At 39.3% G+C, this 18,959-nt stretch overlaps 2 protein-coding genes, 1 long non-coding RNA gene and 1 pseudogene across 4 annotated transcripts; all 4 read right to left on the reverse strand.

Moving 5' to 3' along the window:
• Positions 1–498: 498 nt before the first annotated feature.
• LOC144660198 (cytochrome P450 3A41-like) lies at positions 499–5,406 on the reverse strand (annotated as a pseudogene). Its single transcript, XR_013572056.1, has 3 exons — positions 4,886–5,406; positions 3,142–3,857; positions 499–1,338 (listed from the first exon to the last, which is right to left on the reverse strand). The product of XR_013572056.1 is annotated as a cytochrome P450 3A41-like (transcript).
• Positions 5,407–6,870: 1,464 nt separating this feature from the next.
• LOC144661202 (uncharacterized) lies at positions 6,871–8,790 on the reverse strand. The gene has a single exon (XM_078521898.1). It carries the CDS (start codon positions 8,678–8,680, stop codon positions 7,763–7,765), a length of 918 nt encoding a protein of 305 aa, XP_078378024.1. The 5' UTR covers positions 8,681–8,790; the 3' UTR covers positions 6,871–7,762.
• A 4,743-nt stretch (positions 8,791–13,533) lies between these two features.
• On the reverse strand, positions 13,534–14,182 carry LOC144660395 (uncharacterized). Its single transcript, XR_013572085.1, has 2 exons — positions 13,990–14,182; positions 13,534–13,959 (listed from the first exon to the last, which is right to left on the reverse strand). It is a non-coding gene; the product is annotated as an uncharacterized LOC144660395 (long non-coding RNA).
• A 52-nt stretch (positions 14,183–14,234) lies between these two features.
• LOC144660321 (cytochrome P450 3A2-like) lies at positions 14,235–17,645 on the reverse strand. The gene is made up of 3 exons (XM_078520929.1): positions 16,982–17,645; positions 15,728–16,440; positions 14,235–15,163 (listed from the first exon to the last, which is right to left on the reverse strand). Exons 1-3 carry the CDS (start codon positions 17,496–17,498, stop codon positions 14,888–14,890), a joined length of 1,506 nt encoding a protein of 501 aa, XP_078377055.1. The 5' UTR covers positions 17,499–17,645; the 3' UTR covers positions 14,235–14,887.
• Positions 17,646–18,959: the final 1,314 nt, after the last annotated feature.

Raw genomic sequence — 18,959 nt, forward strand, 5'->3', positions numbered from 1 at the left:
TTCCCATGTTTCATTGCATTGAACCACTAGCGACGGGGGGGGGACGCCGCCGGGCGGACGGGCCGCGGCCCGGGGCGCGGGGGGCCGGGGGAGGGGGCGGGGCGGAGGCCGTGCGAGAGACGGGGGGGGAGGGGCGACGGGGCGCCGCGCGGCGGGGGCGGGGAGGAGGGGGAGAGGACGGGGCGGCGGCGCGCACAGACACGGGCAGAGGGGGCGGGGCGGGGAGGAAGGGGGCGGGGGCCGAGGAGGGAACACGCCGACAGGAGGCACGGGCCGCGCCCAGAGGCCGGGGGGGCGCAGCCCCCCCCCCCCGGCCCGTACGCCTATGCTCCTGACGTTTTAATATGCAAAATTTATTGACATATTTTCCCGCTTACATAACGTCGCCGTGAGTCACGGCAATAAAAAACCTCGTAACTTTACATAACTGCTGAGTAATATAGCGTTGCTTCCGTACACTTGGGAATTGATAAACAGTATATAACGTAACAGAGAAAAAATGCATAAGCTTTGACATAGAATCAATGTTTTTCTATCTGCTACCTAAATGACTGTATTAATGAACTATATCGAACGGTACACAGTTGCTCCCGCCAAAATCAACATCAATCGAAATACATCATGTTATCGCGTATCCGAGAGCAGTACTTGCATACGTAATAATAATAATAGGCAAATTTGAATTGAAAGTTGCAAGTTGCGACGAGCAAACTGTCAATAAATATTGGAACATTGCGCCGCAACATTGCAAAGGTCCCATCAAAAAAAACATCCGGTTTGGCTGTAAACAATAGACAATGGCTTTCTTTCTCATAAAATTTTCCCGCAATTTGATTAGTTACTTGTGCATTCCATTAAATCTGATTGGTTGTTTTGTTTTACTGTTCCTTTCTCATTGGCTGAAAAAAAGATGCGATTTAGAGCAAAAAATAGTGCGATTCATGAATAAATCGCACTGCTGAGAGCCAATCAGATTGCAAGGATCACCAGTGATTTCAAAATGGATGTAATAAAATAATGAAATGAAATGAAAGAAAATGAAAGAAACATTGTCGTAGTTGTACTCTAATTGTTCTGGGTCCTGGTCACGATTTTTACATAGATGTGTTCACGTGACTTCAGGATGGTGCTGGCATTGAATTCCAGTTTTTCTGTAGTCCCCACTCCTTTCTCGAATTTGATCTTCTGTAAAACCGCAACAAGGACTATCTTAAGCTCCAGGAGTGCCATTCTTGTGCCAATGCACTGCCTGGGACCCAGTCCAAAAGGCATGTACGAGAAGGTTGGACGCTTCTCGGCCTCTTCTGGAAGAAAACGGTCTGGGTCGAACATTTCTGGCTGTAAATAAGAGAAACAAAATAACAGGACGCGTGTCACTTATCAACCTAGTAAATGGCCTAGCTCACAGCGAGTCTCACGTAGCTCAGTTGGTTAGAGTGCCCAACCGGTATCTGGGAGGCCATGGGTTCGATTCCCGTCGGGGACTCAGATTTTTTTCTTTGTCCCACGCTCGTGTCATGTAGAATAATTTCTTCACTGAGAGGAACAATGGTTTAGTTTGGGTTGAACCGAACACCGAGTGTAAACAAACTATTTTAAAAAAAGATACATAGTTTATCACAAGTACACACAAGCAAAACCTGAAAACGGGTAGTAACCGCTATGTAATCGTCCTTTGTAATCGTCACGCAGTCTTTCCGAGGTCCCATGTTTTATAAGTCAAATGAGTTAATGATCGTGAGTCTATGAGTCATGAGTCAAGGTGATTTTTACACAAAGTAGGTTTCCCTTTATACAAGTAATCTAAGAAGCACTTCACTTTGCTTACGGTAAGTTCCACTCTGGTTTGCTTGCGGTTAGATATTATTTGTTAGTAAGCTATAAGGGCAGCACTATTTTCAAATTAATAACTCTAATTTAAGATTTGACTCATCGACTCGCTTGACTCATAAAAACTTTTCTTCTTGTCTTTCCCAATCTGTGTAGGAAGTTATATGAGGAAATAAGATATAGAAAGGAAGTAAATGATAACTACTTTTATCGAGCCACTTGAAACAAAGCTAACCAATCAAAACGTAAATTGAGAACAATGGATAGCAATCTTTTCTGTGAACAGACCAATGGCACTGAAGCGAAATGTGACACTAAGCCGTGAAAGCAAATAATGCAAAGAAAGATTCAGTGTATATGTTGTGGTTCAATTTTATCCTTGGTTGAAATTTAATTTTATTTGTTTTTGGGTATGGTAATGTATGACAACGAGCTTAAAACAAAGAAAATGACATTTGACAACACACACAACATATACACTCAAGAGATCCCATCTTTTTGTTTTTTTGGGGGGGACTTCATAATCATTTAATTTAGTCGAAAACGTTAGCTTGAAAACTCGTTTTTTGGACTGCCAAACCGAAACCACTAAAAGCCATTTCAAATTTAGAATCGAAGCTATATAGGCAATCAAAAAGTTACAGTTTCTCGAGAGGTCCGCATCTTCCATAATTTTGTTGGTTTCGATTTTTTCGTAAAGCTATTTTTTTGCTCTTCAACGTAATTGGTTTGTTTACGAAAAAAGTTATCATCCTTTGCCCGGTTCGAGTAATCACAATGTAAGCGCTCCTCTGTGAAGCGCTTACATGTGAAGAGCGAGGACACCCTCTGTAAAGCTGTCACTTCTCAAATTCCTGAAAATCGCTCTCGATATAGCTAGACCTCTATTAAGGAGGGGGTGTATAGGTTCGCGGATCGACAGATTTGGCCTTAAAAACCGCACGCGTTGTGGATTTTTTGCGATACATTGAGCGGGTTCGCGGATTTTGAAAATGCAGCGGAACGCGAATTAGCTGAGAAATTTAAGCCCGGATTCCGGACTCTTCATGTCAGGAAGCTCTGATCGTAGATACTAAACGAAGTTCGAATCACATTGGCAGAATTAATGCAAAAGCAAGCAATGAAACGAAACTTCTTAAAAATTGGTATAAAAAACAGCATCTATATCGGATAGGAGGATTTTCGTACCCCTATTCACCCCCCTCATTAAGCGGACGTGGTCGCCGTTTAGTTTTCCAAAATGGTCAATTTAATTTTATGGTTATGCTACAACTAGTTAGATTACAATGCGATATTTTGACATGACTTTACCTCGGGCCAGAAGTCAGGATCTCGGTGAATGGCATACGACGGAATGTTCACATACACTCCAACAGGAAATTCCACTCCTTTGATGACACAGGTCTCCATGCATTGTCGAACATTTCCAAAGCCGATTGAACTGTGTCGGAGGACTTCACAAATCACTCGATCAAGGTACTCAAGACTCTGAACGAACTCGTAGATTGAAACATCACCCTGTGACCTCACACCATCATCAATTTCACTCAGCAGCTTGTCTTGTATGTCTGGATGCTGAGCGAGGTGATACGCTGCTAAAGCTAAAGTAGCTCCGGTTGTTTCAGACCCAGCAAGTAAGAATACGACAGACTGCGCCACTATTTCGCCATCGGTGAGCTTCCTGGACGCGTCTTTGACGTTTTCGTCTCGAGCCTCCAACATCAGCTGCACGAGGTCCCTTCGACCACCAGTTGACTTCTTTCTTATTTCCAACATGTTTTTGGCCAGGTTTGTAAAGTATGGAATATGACGGGTGGGATTTATGTTAAATAGCTTTTTAACGTGTCCATAGAATGGTAACATGGACAATGCCCGGATGTAAACAGGCACGTCAAACACAGTGAGCGCTTTTTCCACCAATTCTGGATCAGGGTCGGTTTGGATTCTACCGTCCAGGCCAAATACTGCGCGCATAATGACATCTAAGGAGAAGAGACCAAACGCAGCACTTACGTCTGTGCTGTTCTCTGAAAACAACAATTTCTTTTTAATTATACTGTATTGAGACATGCCGGCGTACACAAATTAGTCAATTAGAAGCCTTGTCTACCGCCGGGGGAACTCCCCTATAACTAACTGACAGGGGTGCTTGTCGTGCCTTTTAGGGGGTAAAATTTGTTGATTGATACCATTTTAATAGGGTGTTAAAACCTAAAATAGATTTTAAAAGAAAAAGATTCTAAAATAGGCATCCTAATTGATTATTTAAAGGTCCGCGGAATTTCGCAATGCTGACCGCTACCGCTTAGATAGGCCGCTCACAAAATAATTTCACCGGTATGGCGGGTATGGCTACTAATTCCGACGGTCAACCGGTCATAATTATAAATATACAAAGCATCAATTACTGTATTCTGATTGGCTAAGAACACGTCAGTTTATTTTATTCATTCGTTCGTTCGTTCGTTCTTTCGTTTGTTTGTTTGTTTATTTATTTATCTATCTATCTATTTATATTGCCTTTGCTTTGTTTAACAGTACATGAAAACTTACGCAAGAATTATCATGCCAATTTTTCAGCTAATTACGTTGCATTAAAGCGCTGGACACTTTAAAAGTTGTCACGAAAATTGTCGCTTGTATATAATAAGCAATCAGATAATTTTTCACTTGTAAATTTTTCCAAGGCTACAAATTACAATCGCCCTACGGGCTCGTGCAATTTTGTTAGCCTTTTTAGTTTACTCCTGCTTATATATTGAACTTGAAATCATGTGATTACTCAGAGTTGAGAGATCAAACTCATTATTCAAGCCCCACGCAGGAGTCACGCAAATATATAAAACAAGAAAATTTAAGAGTTTCCTATAAATCACGGTAATGCCTGTTTTTATTTCGCTCTAGCTTCTAAATTAAACACACAAGCTTTAAGTTTCTCCAAGATATTTGCACCGTAAAATAACAGATCCCCAACAATCAGTAAAGATAATCTTAAAGGATAAAGTGAAGTTTTTTATTCTGGATGAATCATTAATCAATCGTTAAGTTTGCTTACCATTTTTAGCAGACTTCACAAGTTTGTCAAGTAGAAGGCCGGCAGCATCCTCAATTATAGGCACAATCTCTTTTAGTTTTGACAAACTGAAAGTAGGTGTGAGACTGAATAGAACGAATTCGTCTCCAAGATTGATCTCGTGCGGAGAACAAACCTGTGTCGAGTGGTGGGTTGAAGCTCATAAAATCAGGCCTGTTTCGAAACTTGTCGAAATCTTTGACGAGAATGTGTTTCAGCATTTCTGGATCAGCCACAGTGATCATAGGACTTCTTCCCAAGTACATTTTGTAAACCTTGCCGTATTTCTTGCCACATTCAACAAATGTTTTGTGTAGGCCGCCATATTTGGCGACATCCAAGAGGTTCCCCACGTAAGGCCACGGGTTTGGTCCTGGTAGAGGAATATGGCTTATCAACGAAAATCCCGAAACACCAAACCAGTATATCAGCGCTGTTATAGCAATCGACAGGGTTATCCACCCGTAGTAAGGCGCTACAGCTCTTGCAACTTCGTCGAACATGACTGTACGAAAGCCGACTGAGGAGGGACATCAGATTTCAGACTTCAAACTTCAAACTTCAGACTTCAGACTTCAGACTTCAGACTTCAGACTTCGGACTTCAGACTTCAGACTTCAGACTTCCGCATTCGTTTAATTTCCGCTGACCTCCGAGTTGTTGAGTTGTTAGATCACGGCAGATCCACTATTTAAAGTCAGATTCGCTTTCTATAAAGTCGGATCCGGTTGTTAGTAATCGGTGTAACGACAGAACGAGAATCGGCGTAACGAGATTTTTTTATTACTTAATTAATTATGAACAAAATAAAATTAATAAATTCCCACCTTGCAGACCTGCAGACAGCGGTACCTCGAACCATTTTTTTTCTTTATTTCACACACAATAGGCCGCAATATCGTTTACGGCTTAAACATGACCTCTGGACTTAATTACGTAAAACTGGACAAACAAGCAAACAAACAGTAAATATATTTCACAAAATAAAGGGCATGCATATCTTCTTAATCCTTCTAGATCGATCTAGAGCCAGGATTTCGATTTTATTTCGAGTGAGGATTTCAAGGAGAAGCTCAGTAGCGCGACTGCCCTTCGGACTTTGTCGCCTCGATCGAGACAATGAAACGTACAAAGCCGAAGCAAGTCAATGAAGCCGTTGGAAAAAATAGAAGGGCCTGAAAAGTTACTGATTTCGTAAGAAAGAAAATGAAAAGCCCACAACAAGGGGCATTTTTAGTTGGTCACCCATCCAATTACTAATCCCGCCCAACAGGTCTTAACTTCGGCGATCGGACAAGAACCGCTGCTTTCCTTGTGGTATCAGAAAGAGCGCGTAAATCAGCTAATAAAAGTTAAGTCCAGTTTTAGCAAGAAAGTGCCAAATTGTCCAAAAGATCCATTTAAACCAGGAATTTCTTTTTCTCTATTTGCATAACTCTTATAACCCTTTGTCTCGTGTGACAGTCCAGAGATCATGTATAAGCCACAAACGATATTGCGGCCTATTGTTTGTGAAATAAAGAAAAAAAAATGGTTCCAGGTAAGTGAGAATTAATTAATGTTATTTTGTCCATAGCAATAAATTAATTAAGTTATGTAAAAAAAAAATCGCGTTACGCCAATTCTCGTTCTGCCGTTACGCCGTTCCGCGTTCCGCCGTTCCACCGATTACTAACAACCGGATCTGACTTTATAGATAGCGAATCTCACTTTAAATAGTGAATCTGCCTGATCTAACAACTCAACAACTCGGAGGTCGGCGTAAGTCTCTGAATTCTAAAGGCGGAAGTCTGAAGTCTGAAGTTCGAAGTCCGAAATCCGAAGTCCGAAGTCCGAAGTCCGAAGTCCGAAGTCCGAAGTCCGAAGTCCGAAGTCCGAAGTCAGAAGTCAGAAGTGGAAGTCCGAAGTCTGATGTCCCTCCTCGGCTTTCGTAATCCTTTGGAATAATCAGCGACTTTTCTATGGAATAATGTATTTTTTCTTGACTGGAATCAGAAGGGAACAATGGAAATTTGAGAACAGGAATAATGGAATAATGCATTACTCCTCTAGATCTTCAGCCACCGAAATTAAACTCTGTATATACGTAGTGCTTAAGTCAAAACAATTTCAATTGAAAATGCAAATACAAGTGCGACCTACAAGATATTAAATATTAATAAATTTTTTTTTCGCTTTTACCTTCCAAAGTTTTAGAATAGACGTATATAAGTTATTCAAGGATAATCGCTTCATTTAATTGCTGTACATTTCTTCTATAATTCGATCTTCGTTACGTTAAATTAAAGCTTTAGTTTGATTCTTTGATCTTGATTCTGTGATCTGTTACTCAGTTACTGGGTTGGGTATAAGTCACTAACTGGCTCACTAAAAGTTTTTGTAAATACGATTGGTTAAACAGCAGCTTAAAACATTTATATGCAACACACTACAAGAAAAAAAAACAGAAGAGTTTAGCAAGTCTAAGTCAATATTGAAAAGAAAGCATACTTTTCAAAATGATTCTGTTTGCTAGGCGATCCTACCTCAAATTGCAGTTATGGATTTTGATTTCAGTAAATATAAGTATGCTTTGAAACATCCTTTTTTTATCAGAACAACTTATCCAATTAATATTACTTTCTTCTTTTTACTAGTGAGAATGAGCGTCAAAGTTTCTCCTATAACCTCTCCTAGGAATATGTAATTCTACTGAGAAAATAAAGCAACTTCTATTTATTATAAACAAATATTTTTTAAAAAAGCTTGCAAATTAATGTACTTTCTACTATCTATAAGAATTCGATGTGGACTTCCAGTACAATTACTTTGGTTGCCAAATACTAAAAAGAAAGCTGATATTCGCTTTCGACGTTTTTTTTATTCGCCCGGCCCAATTCCCGGCTGTGTTATCATTACATCATCATTCTGTATGTTCTCTCTTACCCCTGCGCTATCCATAAACTTCTGTTTGACCACTTTCAGAATATCCTTATCACCGCAGAAAAGTTTCTGCCAAAAGAACTCAAGAAAACTGTGGTACAACGAAGCGTTTATAACCATCAACATGAGATCAGTTATGTTCACCGACTTAGGTTTGTCATGGTTGACCGTGTAAAACTTGAAAGCGGCTTGAGCTGAAACTACTAAGAATTTACAGCCGTTGTCCAAGACGTAAATGAACAAGGTGATGCAATAAGCAGCTCTTGAAATAGGTCGAAAATCGTTTTGCCTGCAAGGAGGGAAAGTGAAGTTCAACTGGTATAGTAAATATACAGTGCACAGTTTAGACAGGATCACTAGGCATTCAACATGGATCCTGGCATTTTTGTTATGGACCATTATTAATACATCGTAGAGGACTATAACAACTGCGATTAAGTTTAGGGACCAGAAGTACGGCTTTCGGACGAGGCACTTCAATATCATTCTATTCCTTACTGGTGTTAACTCGCGAAGCTGCGTTTTGTTAAGCAAACAAATCCACGCGATTGATGTGAAAATTGAGCAGGCCAACCACAAGGTCTTCCAGCAGTATGGATCGCACATTGGAGTATTGTACACGGTGAAGTTGGAGCAGTCCACGCTTGTTGAATCGTGGTACAAAGTACAGTCGATCATAAATATCGAGAACATCACAAATGAAGCCAACCTAAACAGCTGGAAAAGGATACAAACTGACGGAAATCCCGAACATACCAGTTTGGCGAGTTTTCTGCGAAACTGTAGAAGAAGATAGTTGATAATAATGAATGTCGAATCTTTTAACATTATATCTTTACGGTGTATGATTTTCATTTTATTTTCTTAATTAAATTAATATTGACCTCACAGAGCCTTCAAAAGCAAAAGTCAAGTACAGAGGAAGAAAGAACGGAAGCAAAGAAGCAAAGAAGGAAGGAAGCAAGGAAGGAAGGCAAGGGAGAAGAAGGTCTTTCTTGAGAAGGCCTTTCTTGATTATTGTCTGGAGTCCCCAATGATGTGAAAAAAAATTTATGGATTCGGGCTAAGTGTTAAACAGTATAGTTTTTTGGTATGAGTCAGGTACGTATATCTTTCTTTGCTTTCATGAACAACATCGTTTTCTCATCAAAACGAATCGGCGCTAACTGAGTTAAGTGTATCTTTTACACACCAGTTGTGAGATCTTGTGGAAATGAAAATAAAAAATTCACCTACTTGCTGCTGGCTTTCGTTTTCAATAAGTTGTGCACCTTCGGCATTTTCGTCCATCGCAAAATCCACAAATAATACGTCACAATTTCTCGTTCAAGTACTTTGGTCGCCTGTTTTACTTTTTCTATTTTTTTTGTGTCAGTATCCTCATCAACTGTAAGGTGGGTAAATCGTGATTTTCTGTGTTTTTTCAATCGCCCAAAGCAACTAGAGGAAGTATTGGGAATTGATTAGCCGCTTCTATTACTTTTTGTATTTGTGTCAGAATCAATACCCCACTTTGCACTGAATACCATAAAATTATGCTTTTGTATTTAGTCCATCGTCCCAAACATATCTTTCATCGTCATAGCAACTCATGGAAACCTTACTTAAAACAGTATGAAACTTTAACTAAAACCAAGAGGGTGTTAACTAAATAAATGGCAGATGTTTGAGTTGAAATCTGTTCTCCCACTTTTTAGATTTTTTTTACGACCAAGTTCACCTTCAACTTGAATTGTGGGAACGGGCAAGAGGATAATTATTGTGGGTGTAATATTATCGGTTTTAAGATCAGTATGATCTGAGAGCTTTAATTAAAAAGTTTGGTTTGAATTTCTTGGAAAGACAGGTGTTTCCAACAGATGCGTTCATTCAGTCCCTTCACTTCTCAAATCCATTATGAGAAACCTACAATAAAAATGATGAAAATTACAGACACAACCTACAAGATGACCCTTGTTCGCCTTGTTCCTTGTATTTAGATCAAAATGTTTTTACTCAGACGTCTGTCATTTGGGTTCGTTTCTGTACGCCAAGGCCCCCTGCTGTTTGTTCTCAGTTCCACGAAAATGTGCCTCCTAAGTACCTAAGGCTTTCTACGAATAAAGAATATGTACATATATATACGGCTTTTATCTTTTCTTACAACATCAGAATCGAAGCATCTACCAGTCTACAGTCAGCTAAGTTTTCGGTGTTCAAAATGGCGACTTGAAGACTAAGCAAGTTGACAAAACGTAAGTCCGTGCAATGTCTGCAGTGGTAACTACAAATGCTGGTTTACCAGACTTTTTTTAAGCGAGCAAGCTAGAAGGATTTGACAAAAGTAACACAATAAAGGTTACAAAATGTTTCTTTTTGTGATCATTTCTTTTATTGTCATGGCTCGTGTATTTGAATCTGTTTTCACAATCGGCTTTGCTAACTGCTAAATACGTTGCTTTTATTCAGCTGAAAAAGATACAGGCAGATGTCCTTCACCATTTTCTCATTAAGTCTTAGTTCGAGTTAAAGGTTATACATTATTAAAGTGATTCGCAATTCCGAGAAAAAGCCCGTCGCACTAGGCGTCATGTTATGGTTTTGTCATTATTTCAAAGTTAACATTGGGTATTTCATTTAGGAATGTATGCCGAGCGAACAGGATACTTTCCAGCACTTAAAAATCTGAAATAAGGGTTGAAAAAAGACTGTTTTAGTTCTTTAAATATAGGTATATCATTGAATTAAAACTTGATGCAAAACTTTAAGCTCAAACTTTAAGTTCGATGCAAAACTGAGGCAGTCCGAGTCTACTTGGATTCAGTTATGTCGGAGTTACATTGATGCTTATTATACAAATTGTACAGTTATGAATTGCTAGAGACCACGAGTCTGATCTCGTGGAACAGTTTAGTCAATTTCAGTGCGTTTATATATCCTCGTTTTCATCTATCGTTAATTTTGTTTCTTCAGCCACCTGCCCTGTCACACATCAAGGCAGTACACGTCTCAATTCGCCATTGCGTCTCACATTCCACGCATAATCATAGCGATCCAGAAGCTCGTTCTCCAGGTCTTCAGCCGTTTCCCTATCTGGGGCACTTTTAACACGAACCCACAACTCATATCTCTTTGTCAAGGCGTTGTTCATAAGATCAGCTTTGTTAGATCCGTTAGTGCAGTATTCGATAACTTTATCTCTTAATGACGATCCAGGATATGCCTGGCAAGTGCTTCCAATATACACTACAATTTTCGTCTCGTTCCAGTTCTCGATTTTTCTCGCCTGCCATTCATAAATTCCACATCCAGAGCCTACGTCATTGTATAGACCCGGAGCATGTGACAAAATTTCCTTCGATTCTCGCATCCAGCCATAGGGCCTCTGAGTATCAAAGTTTGGCTGTTGGGCGGCTTGTGGTACTATAGCTTTCACCCAGTCAGACCATCCCATCTGGAGAAGATAAGTTTTGGCTTCCGCAGCTTGTTCTCGAGGAAAACGAGGAGGAAGAATCGGATTCATGTTTCCAATGCTTAAACACGCTTCAGATAAGATTAACTTCATAGCAAAAAAGGTGACATCTCTTTCTAAATAGTGGTCACGTGATTTACACGCAATTGGCAGTTCAACAAAACCAAGCCAAGTGACTACATTTCTCCACAAAAATAAACCAAGCACAATGTGGAAACGGGACAAAAGGATAATTCATTGTGGGTGTAATATTATCGGTTTTAAGATCAGTATGATCTGAGAGCTTTAATTAAAAAGTTTGGTTTGAATTTCTTGGAAAGACAGGTGTTTCCAACAGATGCGCTCATTCAGTCTGTAATTTTGTTCATAAGATCAGCTTTGTTAGATCCGTTAGTGCAGTGTTCGATAACTTTATCTCTTAATGACGATCCAGGATATGCTTTGCATGTACTTCCAATATACACTACAATCCTAGTCTCGCTCCAGTTCTCGATTTTTCTTGCCTGCCATTCATAAATTCCACATCCATGGGCCGTTTCATATGGGAGACCCGGAGCATGAAAAATTTCCTGAGTTTCTCGCCTCAATCCATTCGGCCTCTGAGTGTAAAATCCTGGCTGTTGGGAAGCCTGAGGAACTATAGCTTAAACCCAGTCAGACCAGCCTGCCTGAAGAAGAAGAGTTCTCACTTCTGCAGCTTTTTCTCGAAGTAAACGTTGACCAGGAATCAGATTCATGTTAACAAGTGGTTAAACATGCGTAAGTGTGGCAAGATTAACTGGATAGCCAAAAAAGATAATATTAATACCGCCTCGCGCTCATGTGATTAACACAAAATTGACAGTTAAAGTCAAGCCAATTACTAGTTTCTCCAAGATAATATCCATACAATTATTTTGTCTTGAATTTTCTGAGAAAGGGAAATTTTTAAACTCCCATTTGTTTTTCACTTTTAAATCGTAGTTTAAGACAAACATTAAAGACAAAAAATTTCTAGTGGTTCAGCCTTTTTTCAGTCTTTGTCAGAAATAGCTCACGCCAGGAAAATTTTATTGTTGGCAAAGGTTTTTAAATATGCAAACGATTTAGCTGATGCGATAAGGAAGATTCTTTTAAAAAAGAATCTTCCTTATCGCATCAGCTTAAAATTCGTTTGCATATTTCTCTCTGTTTTGCAGGTGAGTTCTAATCGTAATGTAATGTTTTAAATCTTTGAAAATAGCTTCCTAAAAACATTTCTTTTTCAGGACGCGACAGTTCAAAAACAATGTCGTGTTTCAGCCAAAATTTGATAAAGCAAAAAAGCGAAAACCAAACATAACGTACTTTCTTGGAAAACGAAACGTAAATAAAATTTAGATTGAACCATATGATGAGCATAATTACTATTTTCTGTTCTTATTTTTCTCTTGAATGCAACTGGAAGGCTTTTTTTGGTTAGCCAAAGGAAATAAAAATTTTGAAGAATTTCGACGTGCAAATATAGACTACATCCTCGCAGAGAACATTTCCGCCGCCACTCGCCTCCCGCCACCTTTTCTGATGTACAAGACACAAAGTGCATTTCCTGGAAAGACAGGTGTTTCCTGTTTTTTAATCAGGCTTTCACAAAAAATGCGTTCATTCAGTATTCAGACACCACATACAAGATGTCCTTGCCGCTGTGGCTGCATTCAAAACTAAAATTAGAAAATTCATTTCGGTTGGCAACAATATTTTTAATTCTTTTTTTTATTTTTTTTTTTTTTTTTTTTTTTTTTTTTTTTTTTTTTATTTTTTTTTTTTTTTTTTTTTTTTTTTTTTTTTTTTTTTTTCTTTTTAAAAAAAAAATAATAAATTTTTTTTTTTTTTTTTTCTTCGCGTTTTTCTCAGCTCGTATTTAGATCAAAATATTTCTGCTCAGTCTGCCATATTTGGTTGATTTGCTTGTGTCTGTACGCCAAGCTAAGGCCCCCTGATGTTGGTTCCCAGTTCCAAGAAAACAAACCTCAAGTACAAAAAGTTTAAAAACATGTTATAGTTGTTATGCTTTTGAGCCATAACGGCAGCTGTTATACTTGTTTTCAAATTCAAATTTAGTGTTAAGTGAAAACGTATTCATATATATTTTCAACTGTGTTTTACCACCTTCCTGATTTGATGACTATTTGCTCTGATTGCTTATTAAAGGAATAGCAATTGCGAGGCATTTTCCATTTCGAGTAAAGAGTCGTCGTCCTTTTTTAAACAACTTTTGGGGTTTTACTGAGTTGCTAACTTATGGACAGGGATATTTATTGTAAATTCATATCAGTTCCTAGCTGATGAAAATACTACTACGAAACTTACATGCTTTGTTACAGGTATACATTTCTAACATTTATGACATGCTAATCGGACCAGGATGTTATAGGCCATACACATGTACGTAACACGGCATATTTGAACACATTGTTCATCATCAGAGAGGTAAACTCTGATATCTATAACACACACATGATGCTGAAAAAAAAACTGTCGTGGGTTCGAATTCCACTCGGGGCATCTGATTTTTTTCTAGCATTTTAGCGCCGTGTTACCTACATGTGTATGTTCTATAACGTCTCCATGTTCCTTGATGATGTTTTGGTACACTTAATGTAAAAAATCCTCGACAGTAGCAGAGCACCTCTCGCTTAGCTATTGAGCAAAATCCCACAAAAGCCTCTGTTATATAAGTACTAGACCACCGCGCCTCCCATAAAGCCTCTATGTAATTGTAAACCCAGCCTGCATAGCAGGTGCCTGTGTAGGTTTTGCAACTTATGGCTGGACATAGGATCAAACAGATCGCATTGACAATAATATAAAGATAACATTGAATACTTTATTTAGTACTATTTAGCCAAAGTAAGTTAAGTAAAAAGTACTTATATACAGTCGAAGCTCTCTTACGGACACTCTGGGGGTTCTTTTTTTGTTTTTCTATATGCTTTTTTCTAAATACCGCGAAATATATATCAATAATATAGAAACTAAAGATAATAAAATGCCTACAAAAGCTAAATGAGATTACTTTCATTTATATCAAGAATTCACACGTTTTCAGATATATATTTCCAGGATTAAACACTAAAGAGATGCAGGATCTTTAAAAAAAAGTGCTATTGTTTACGCAAAACTGATAACTCGAACTGGAACTCAATTTGAACAACTGCGTGCAGCATAAGAATTAAGACTGCGTAAAAGCAATCAGAACTTTTATATAAAATTGTTCATTATGCCGTACATGTACAAGGTGGTACTAATTTCTCAGTCTGTAGATGAAATAAAAGATGAAATAGTGTGTTGACCATTTAAATGAAAGCTTTTGAACAGTACTTTCATGTGGTGTTGATAACTGTGATGTACAACGTAGTTCTATAAGCTGCTAGTTTCTACAGATAAACTCTATTAATGTTTGACTATTTAAATAAAAGCTATTGAGTCGTACATTCATGCGGGCATTCATGTGGTACCGTTTAACAGTCTTTAATTGGTAGCTTTGGCGAAATTTCGAGTAAGAGACTTAAGTTACGATATCTGGTTTGTTGTTGTGACTACAGTGTGCGTTGTTGTAATTAGTGTACGGGAATATCTGCGGGCTCATTAACTCAATAGCTATCACGTGACCTGGCCACAACCTTGACAAAAATGGGCTCACTTGGCACCAGAATTGTAGCAGCATGGAACTTGATTGTTTCGGTAGTGCCCAATCCTCTCTCGAATTTCATTTTCTGTAGAATTTTAACCAGCGCAATCTTGATTTCGAGCTGAGCCAACCTTATTCCAATGCACTGTTTAGGACCCAGGCCAAAAGGTAAGTAAGAGAAGGCTGGGCGCTTTTCGGCCACTTCTGGAAGGAAACGGTCTGGGTCGAATTTCTCAGGCTGCAAAGGAAAGATACAACATTTAAGGTCGCGGGGACAGGTTCCGCTTGTCGGTATGCATTTATGAAAAGTGTTGGTGCCACGACGTGCGACGATTGATGCCGAAAATGTGCGAAATATCTATGAACAGGATCCGCAACATTTCTTCGTCGACAACTGCACATGCAAAGCGCTTTCTGGTGTTATACACTATATATATTTTGCATTGTTCTTTCTACAAAAGCCCGTGGAATAAAATACGCAAAATTACCAAACTTACATTTTTTGACATTTTTGCTTGCTCGGGAAGTCTTCGGAAGCGTAAAAAAAAAATATTTTTTTTATCCCCCGCGACCTTAAATATATGACTGATGCAAGCATTGCGTCGAAAAGATATGTTTCCTAAACATTTAGGCATGCAATGCGTGCAGAAAACTGTAGATGCCAGCCTTTTTTTACCGCAATAATAAAACCGGCATTCATTGATTGGAGGCAACTTCCTTTGAACGAAAAAGACTCAAAAGACGAGGTTCACTTGCTGGAATTAAAATTAGGTTGTTGTGTATAATGAAAAGACGTATTTACCTCGGGCCAGTAGTCAGGATCACGGTGAACACAATACGTCAGAATATAAACACCGACGCCAGCAGGGAATTCCACACCATTGATTACACAGGTCTCCATGCAGTCACGGACATTGACATAACCAACGGTATACAGGCGGAGAGCTTCGGAGACGACTCGGTCAAGGTACTCAAGACTCTGGACAAATTCGTAGATTGAGACATCACCACGTGACCTTGTAGCTTCGTCAATTTCACGCAAGACCTTCTCTTGTATCTCCGGGTAATTAGCGAGGAGGTTTGCAATCATAGCTACTGTAGAGCCAGTTGTTTCGGAGCCCGCCACCAAGAAGGTTATACACTGGCCTACGATTTCTTCGTCTGTCAGAGTTTTGATTTCGTTGTTGTCCACATCTTTGGCTTCTAACATGAGTTGTACAAGATCCCTGCGTCCATCTGCGCCCTTTTTTCTGAGTTCCAGAATACCTCTGGCCAGTTTTTCGAAGTACGGAACATGCTGAATTGGATTTAAGTCGAAGAACTTCTTTAACTGACCATAGAAAGGAAACATGGTCAAAGCTCGGATGTAGACGGGAACGATGAACACGCTCAATGCCTTCTTCACCAGTTCTGGGTCCGGATTGGTTTGGATGTCCCCTTTAAGACCAAAAGCAGCTGATAGGATCACATCAAGACTGAACTGACTACAGGGTGTGCTAATGTCGACACTTTTATCTGCAACATATAAAAAACAATAATAACAATAATCTTTATTGACTCACACGACTTTAGTGAATAAACTGCCAGTCTGCATGGTAGGGTTCCTTCCCCTTTTCCCATGCAGTCCCCCATTCTCTTTGCCCCCCCTCCCTTCGACGCCTATTCTGCCGAAATTCTACATGCAGTGCAAACGGCAAATTTCCACAGCCGTTGTTTGGGATGGTCACGCAAGCGTTGCGTGACTACCTTGATAACGGCGGCGAAAAAATGGTTCGTCCCTAACACAACAGTTACATACCTTGGCCTTGCTTTAACATGGTAACGCAACAGTAACTTGGTCTGTCGAATGTCTAACGTCCGATTAGCGTTTTTAATACTCTATACGTCACTTTGTTCGATTAAGTACGCTGTTGTGTTTCCGTTCGCTGAAAGCCGCAAAACTTTTAATGTTAATTCCCCGCACGAAAATACAGTCTCTTCAAATCGACCAATAAAAACGTGACTCCAGACACGTATTGTATACAACTAACTAGTCCTTTTTAATTATTTTACCTACCTTCCTTTGCAAAGTTTTCGAATTTTGACAGCAAAATGTCGGCTGCCTCTTCCATGATGGGCACGATCTCTTTTAGTTTGTACGAGCTGAAGGTTGGGGTCAAGATGGAACGAACACGTCTCCAATTTTCGTCTCTAGCGCCGAACAAACCTTTATTCAGAGGAGCCCTTCCGGCTAAAAACTCTGGCCTGTTCCTGAATTTGTGAAAGTCCTTCACCAGTATGTGCTTGAGTATTTCTGGATCTGCGACGGCAATAATTGCATCCCTCCCCATGTACATCTTATAAACCTTTCCGTATCTCTTGGCATATTCCAAGAACGTTTTGTGCAGGCCGCCATATTTGGAAGCATCCAAAAGGTTTCCAATGTAAGGCCACGGTTTTGGTCCCGGGAGAGAGACATGACTCGTCAGTCGATAACCCGAGATACCTAACCAGTAAATAACCACTGCTAGGATAAATATCAGACTTATCCAGCCGTAATAAAAGCTCGGTAATCCCGCAACCAGATCCAGCATGTCTGCTTGTTTCCTTTGAAAAGCCCAAAAGGTTTACTTATCTGGCGCGTCGTAAATATGATAGATGGGTTTGGTTAACAACATCAACGGATATTAAATGCCTTTTTAGCTAAAAGAAAACGCACAGACCTTAAGTAAACATGCCAACCTTTTGTTTCAAGAGAATAAAAATAAATTATACTTGTCAATGGGATATATCGATGTCATACAAGCTTGTCCAATCAAATCTGGGCTAATTAAAAGAAAGAAATGGCATTACCATTAAAAAGGAAAAGTTTAGAATTGGCGGAATCAGCTATTAATTAATTTACTCAGACAAAACGTTATTACATATAAGCGATGAATGAATATCCAAACTAATTGAAACACCCTTTCGACTTCCATCCCATGTTATCAGTTCATTTCGTGACAACATTTTTAATTTGATTTACTATTTGTGTCATTTTGTATGAACTCCATTCAAAGCAACCGCACAAAGGAACCGCACGCAGAGCAAACCATTTACTGCTTGAAACTGTTGCTAACAACATGCAACATAAAAATGAGAGAAATGCAGACAAGAAAACTATTAACACATGGCAAATCGCCTTGACGTTTATCGGAATGTACTTGGAACACTAGGATCTTATCGCTATTCCAACTGTACGTCATGATAACGTCAAGGTCATCAACACCCGACAACATGTAAGTGGCCGACTTCGAGGGGTCATTCATGCATATAAAAAATTGCAAATTGGTCGATTTATTTATTTTTAATTGTCAATGCTTTTACCTGTCGTTTGATACTGACGTGCTTAAAAATTTTATATTCACAACAACTCTTGTGCATGTTTACGCCAGAATGGCAGGTTTTACCGCCCCGCTTTCGAAGTGCAAACTTGCAATTTTTTTCATGAATAAATTCCCAAAGCAGCAAAGATGAAAAGCAGGGGGGGGGGGGGGAGAAACGAGGTCTGGGACCGAGTAGCGATGCTCTCACAACTTGCAAAGCGATCAATTCACGATGTAGTCAGCGGTTTTTGGACGATGATGCAACAGGCAACCTTTTCCCGCGAAATGGAAGCTGCTATGCCGTGGAATCACTTATTATAAAGGGGTTTAATTCTCTTAACTAAAAATCTAAAAGCAGCGTGTTTATCCGAAAATTTCGTCATCGTCGTGTAGTTTTAAGAACGCAGAATTTTGTGATGCCGTGCTACTTTTTAGTGCTGAAATGCAAATGTTTGTACCACGATTTTCAACTGGCCCACATGGGGATTGTAAATGAAGTAAAACAAAGAAAGACTACGTCAACAAACATCCTCGAAACAATAGAGCAAAAACAATAGCTCCGACCAGCGCAGGAATATTCGATCGCCACGTTTTCATTACCATTCTCGTGATGGTTTTATTTCATAACAAACACCACATATTGACACCAAGAACCTTTCCGGAGATATTCGCTGCTTTAAAGACAAAACT

This window comes from Oculina patagonica, chromosome 7 (genome assembly GCF_052425735.1).
Source record: "Oculina patagonica isolate OP01 chromosome 7, crgOcupat, whole genome shotgun sequence".
NCBI lineage: Eukaryota > Metazoa > Cnidaria > Anthozoa > Scleractinia > Oculinidae > Oculina > Oculina patagonica.

Bases quoted from the DNA above. Each gene is read 5' to 3' on its own strand.
- LOC144661202 (XM_078521898.1), bottom strand. From the start codon at position 8,680: ATGAAAATCATACACCGTAAAGATATAATGTTAAAAGATTCGACATTC.
- LOC144660321 (XM_078520929.1), bottom strand. From the start codon at position 17,498: ATGCTGGATCTGGTTGCGGGATTACCGAGCTTTTATTACGGCTGGATA. The intron at 16,441-16,981 runs GTAGGTAAAATA...TATATGTTGCAG, and splicing joins CGAAAACTTTGCAAAGGAAG to ATAAAAGTGTCGACATTAGC. The intron at 15,164-15,727 runs GTAAATACGTCT...TTTCCTTTGCAG, and splicing joins ATCCTGACTACTGGCCCGAG to CCTGAGAAATTCGACCCAGA.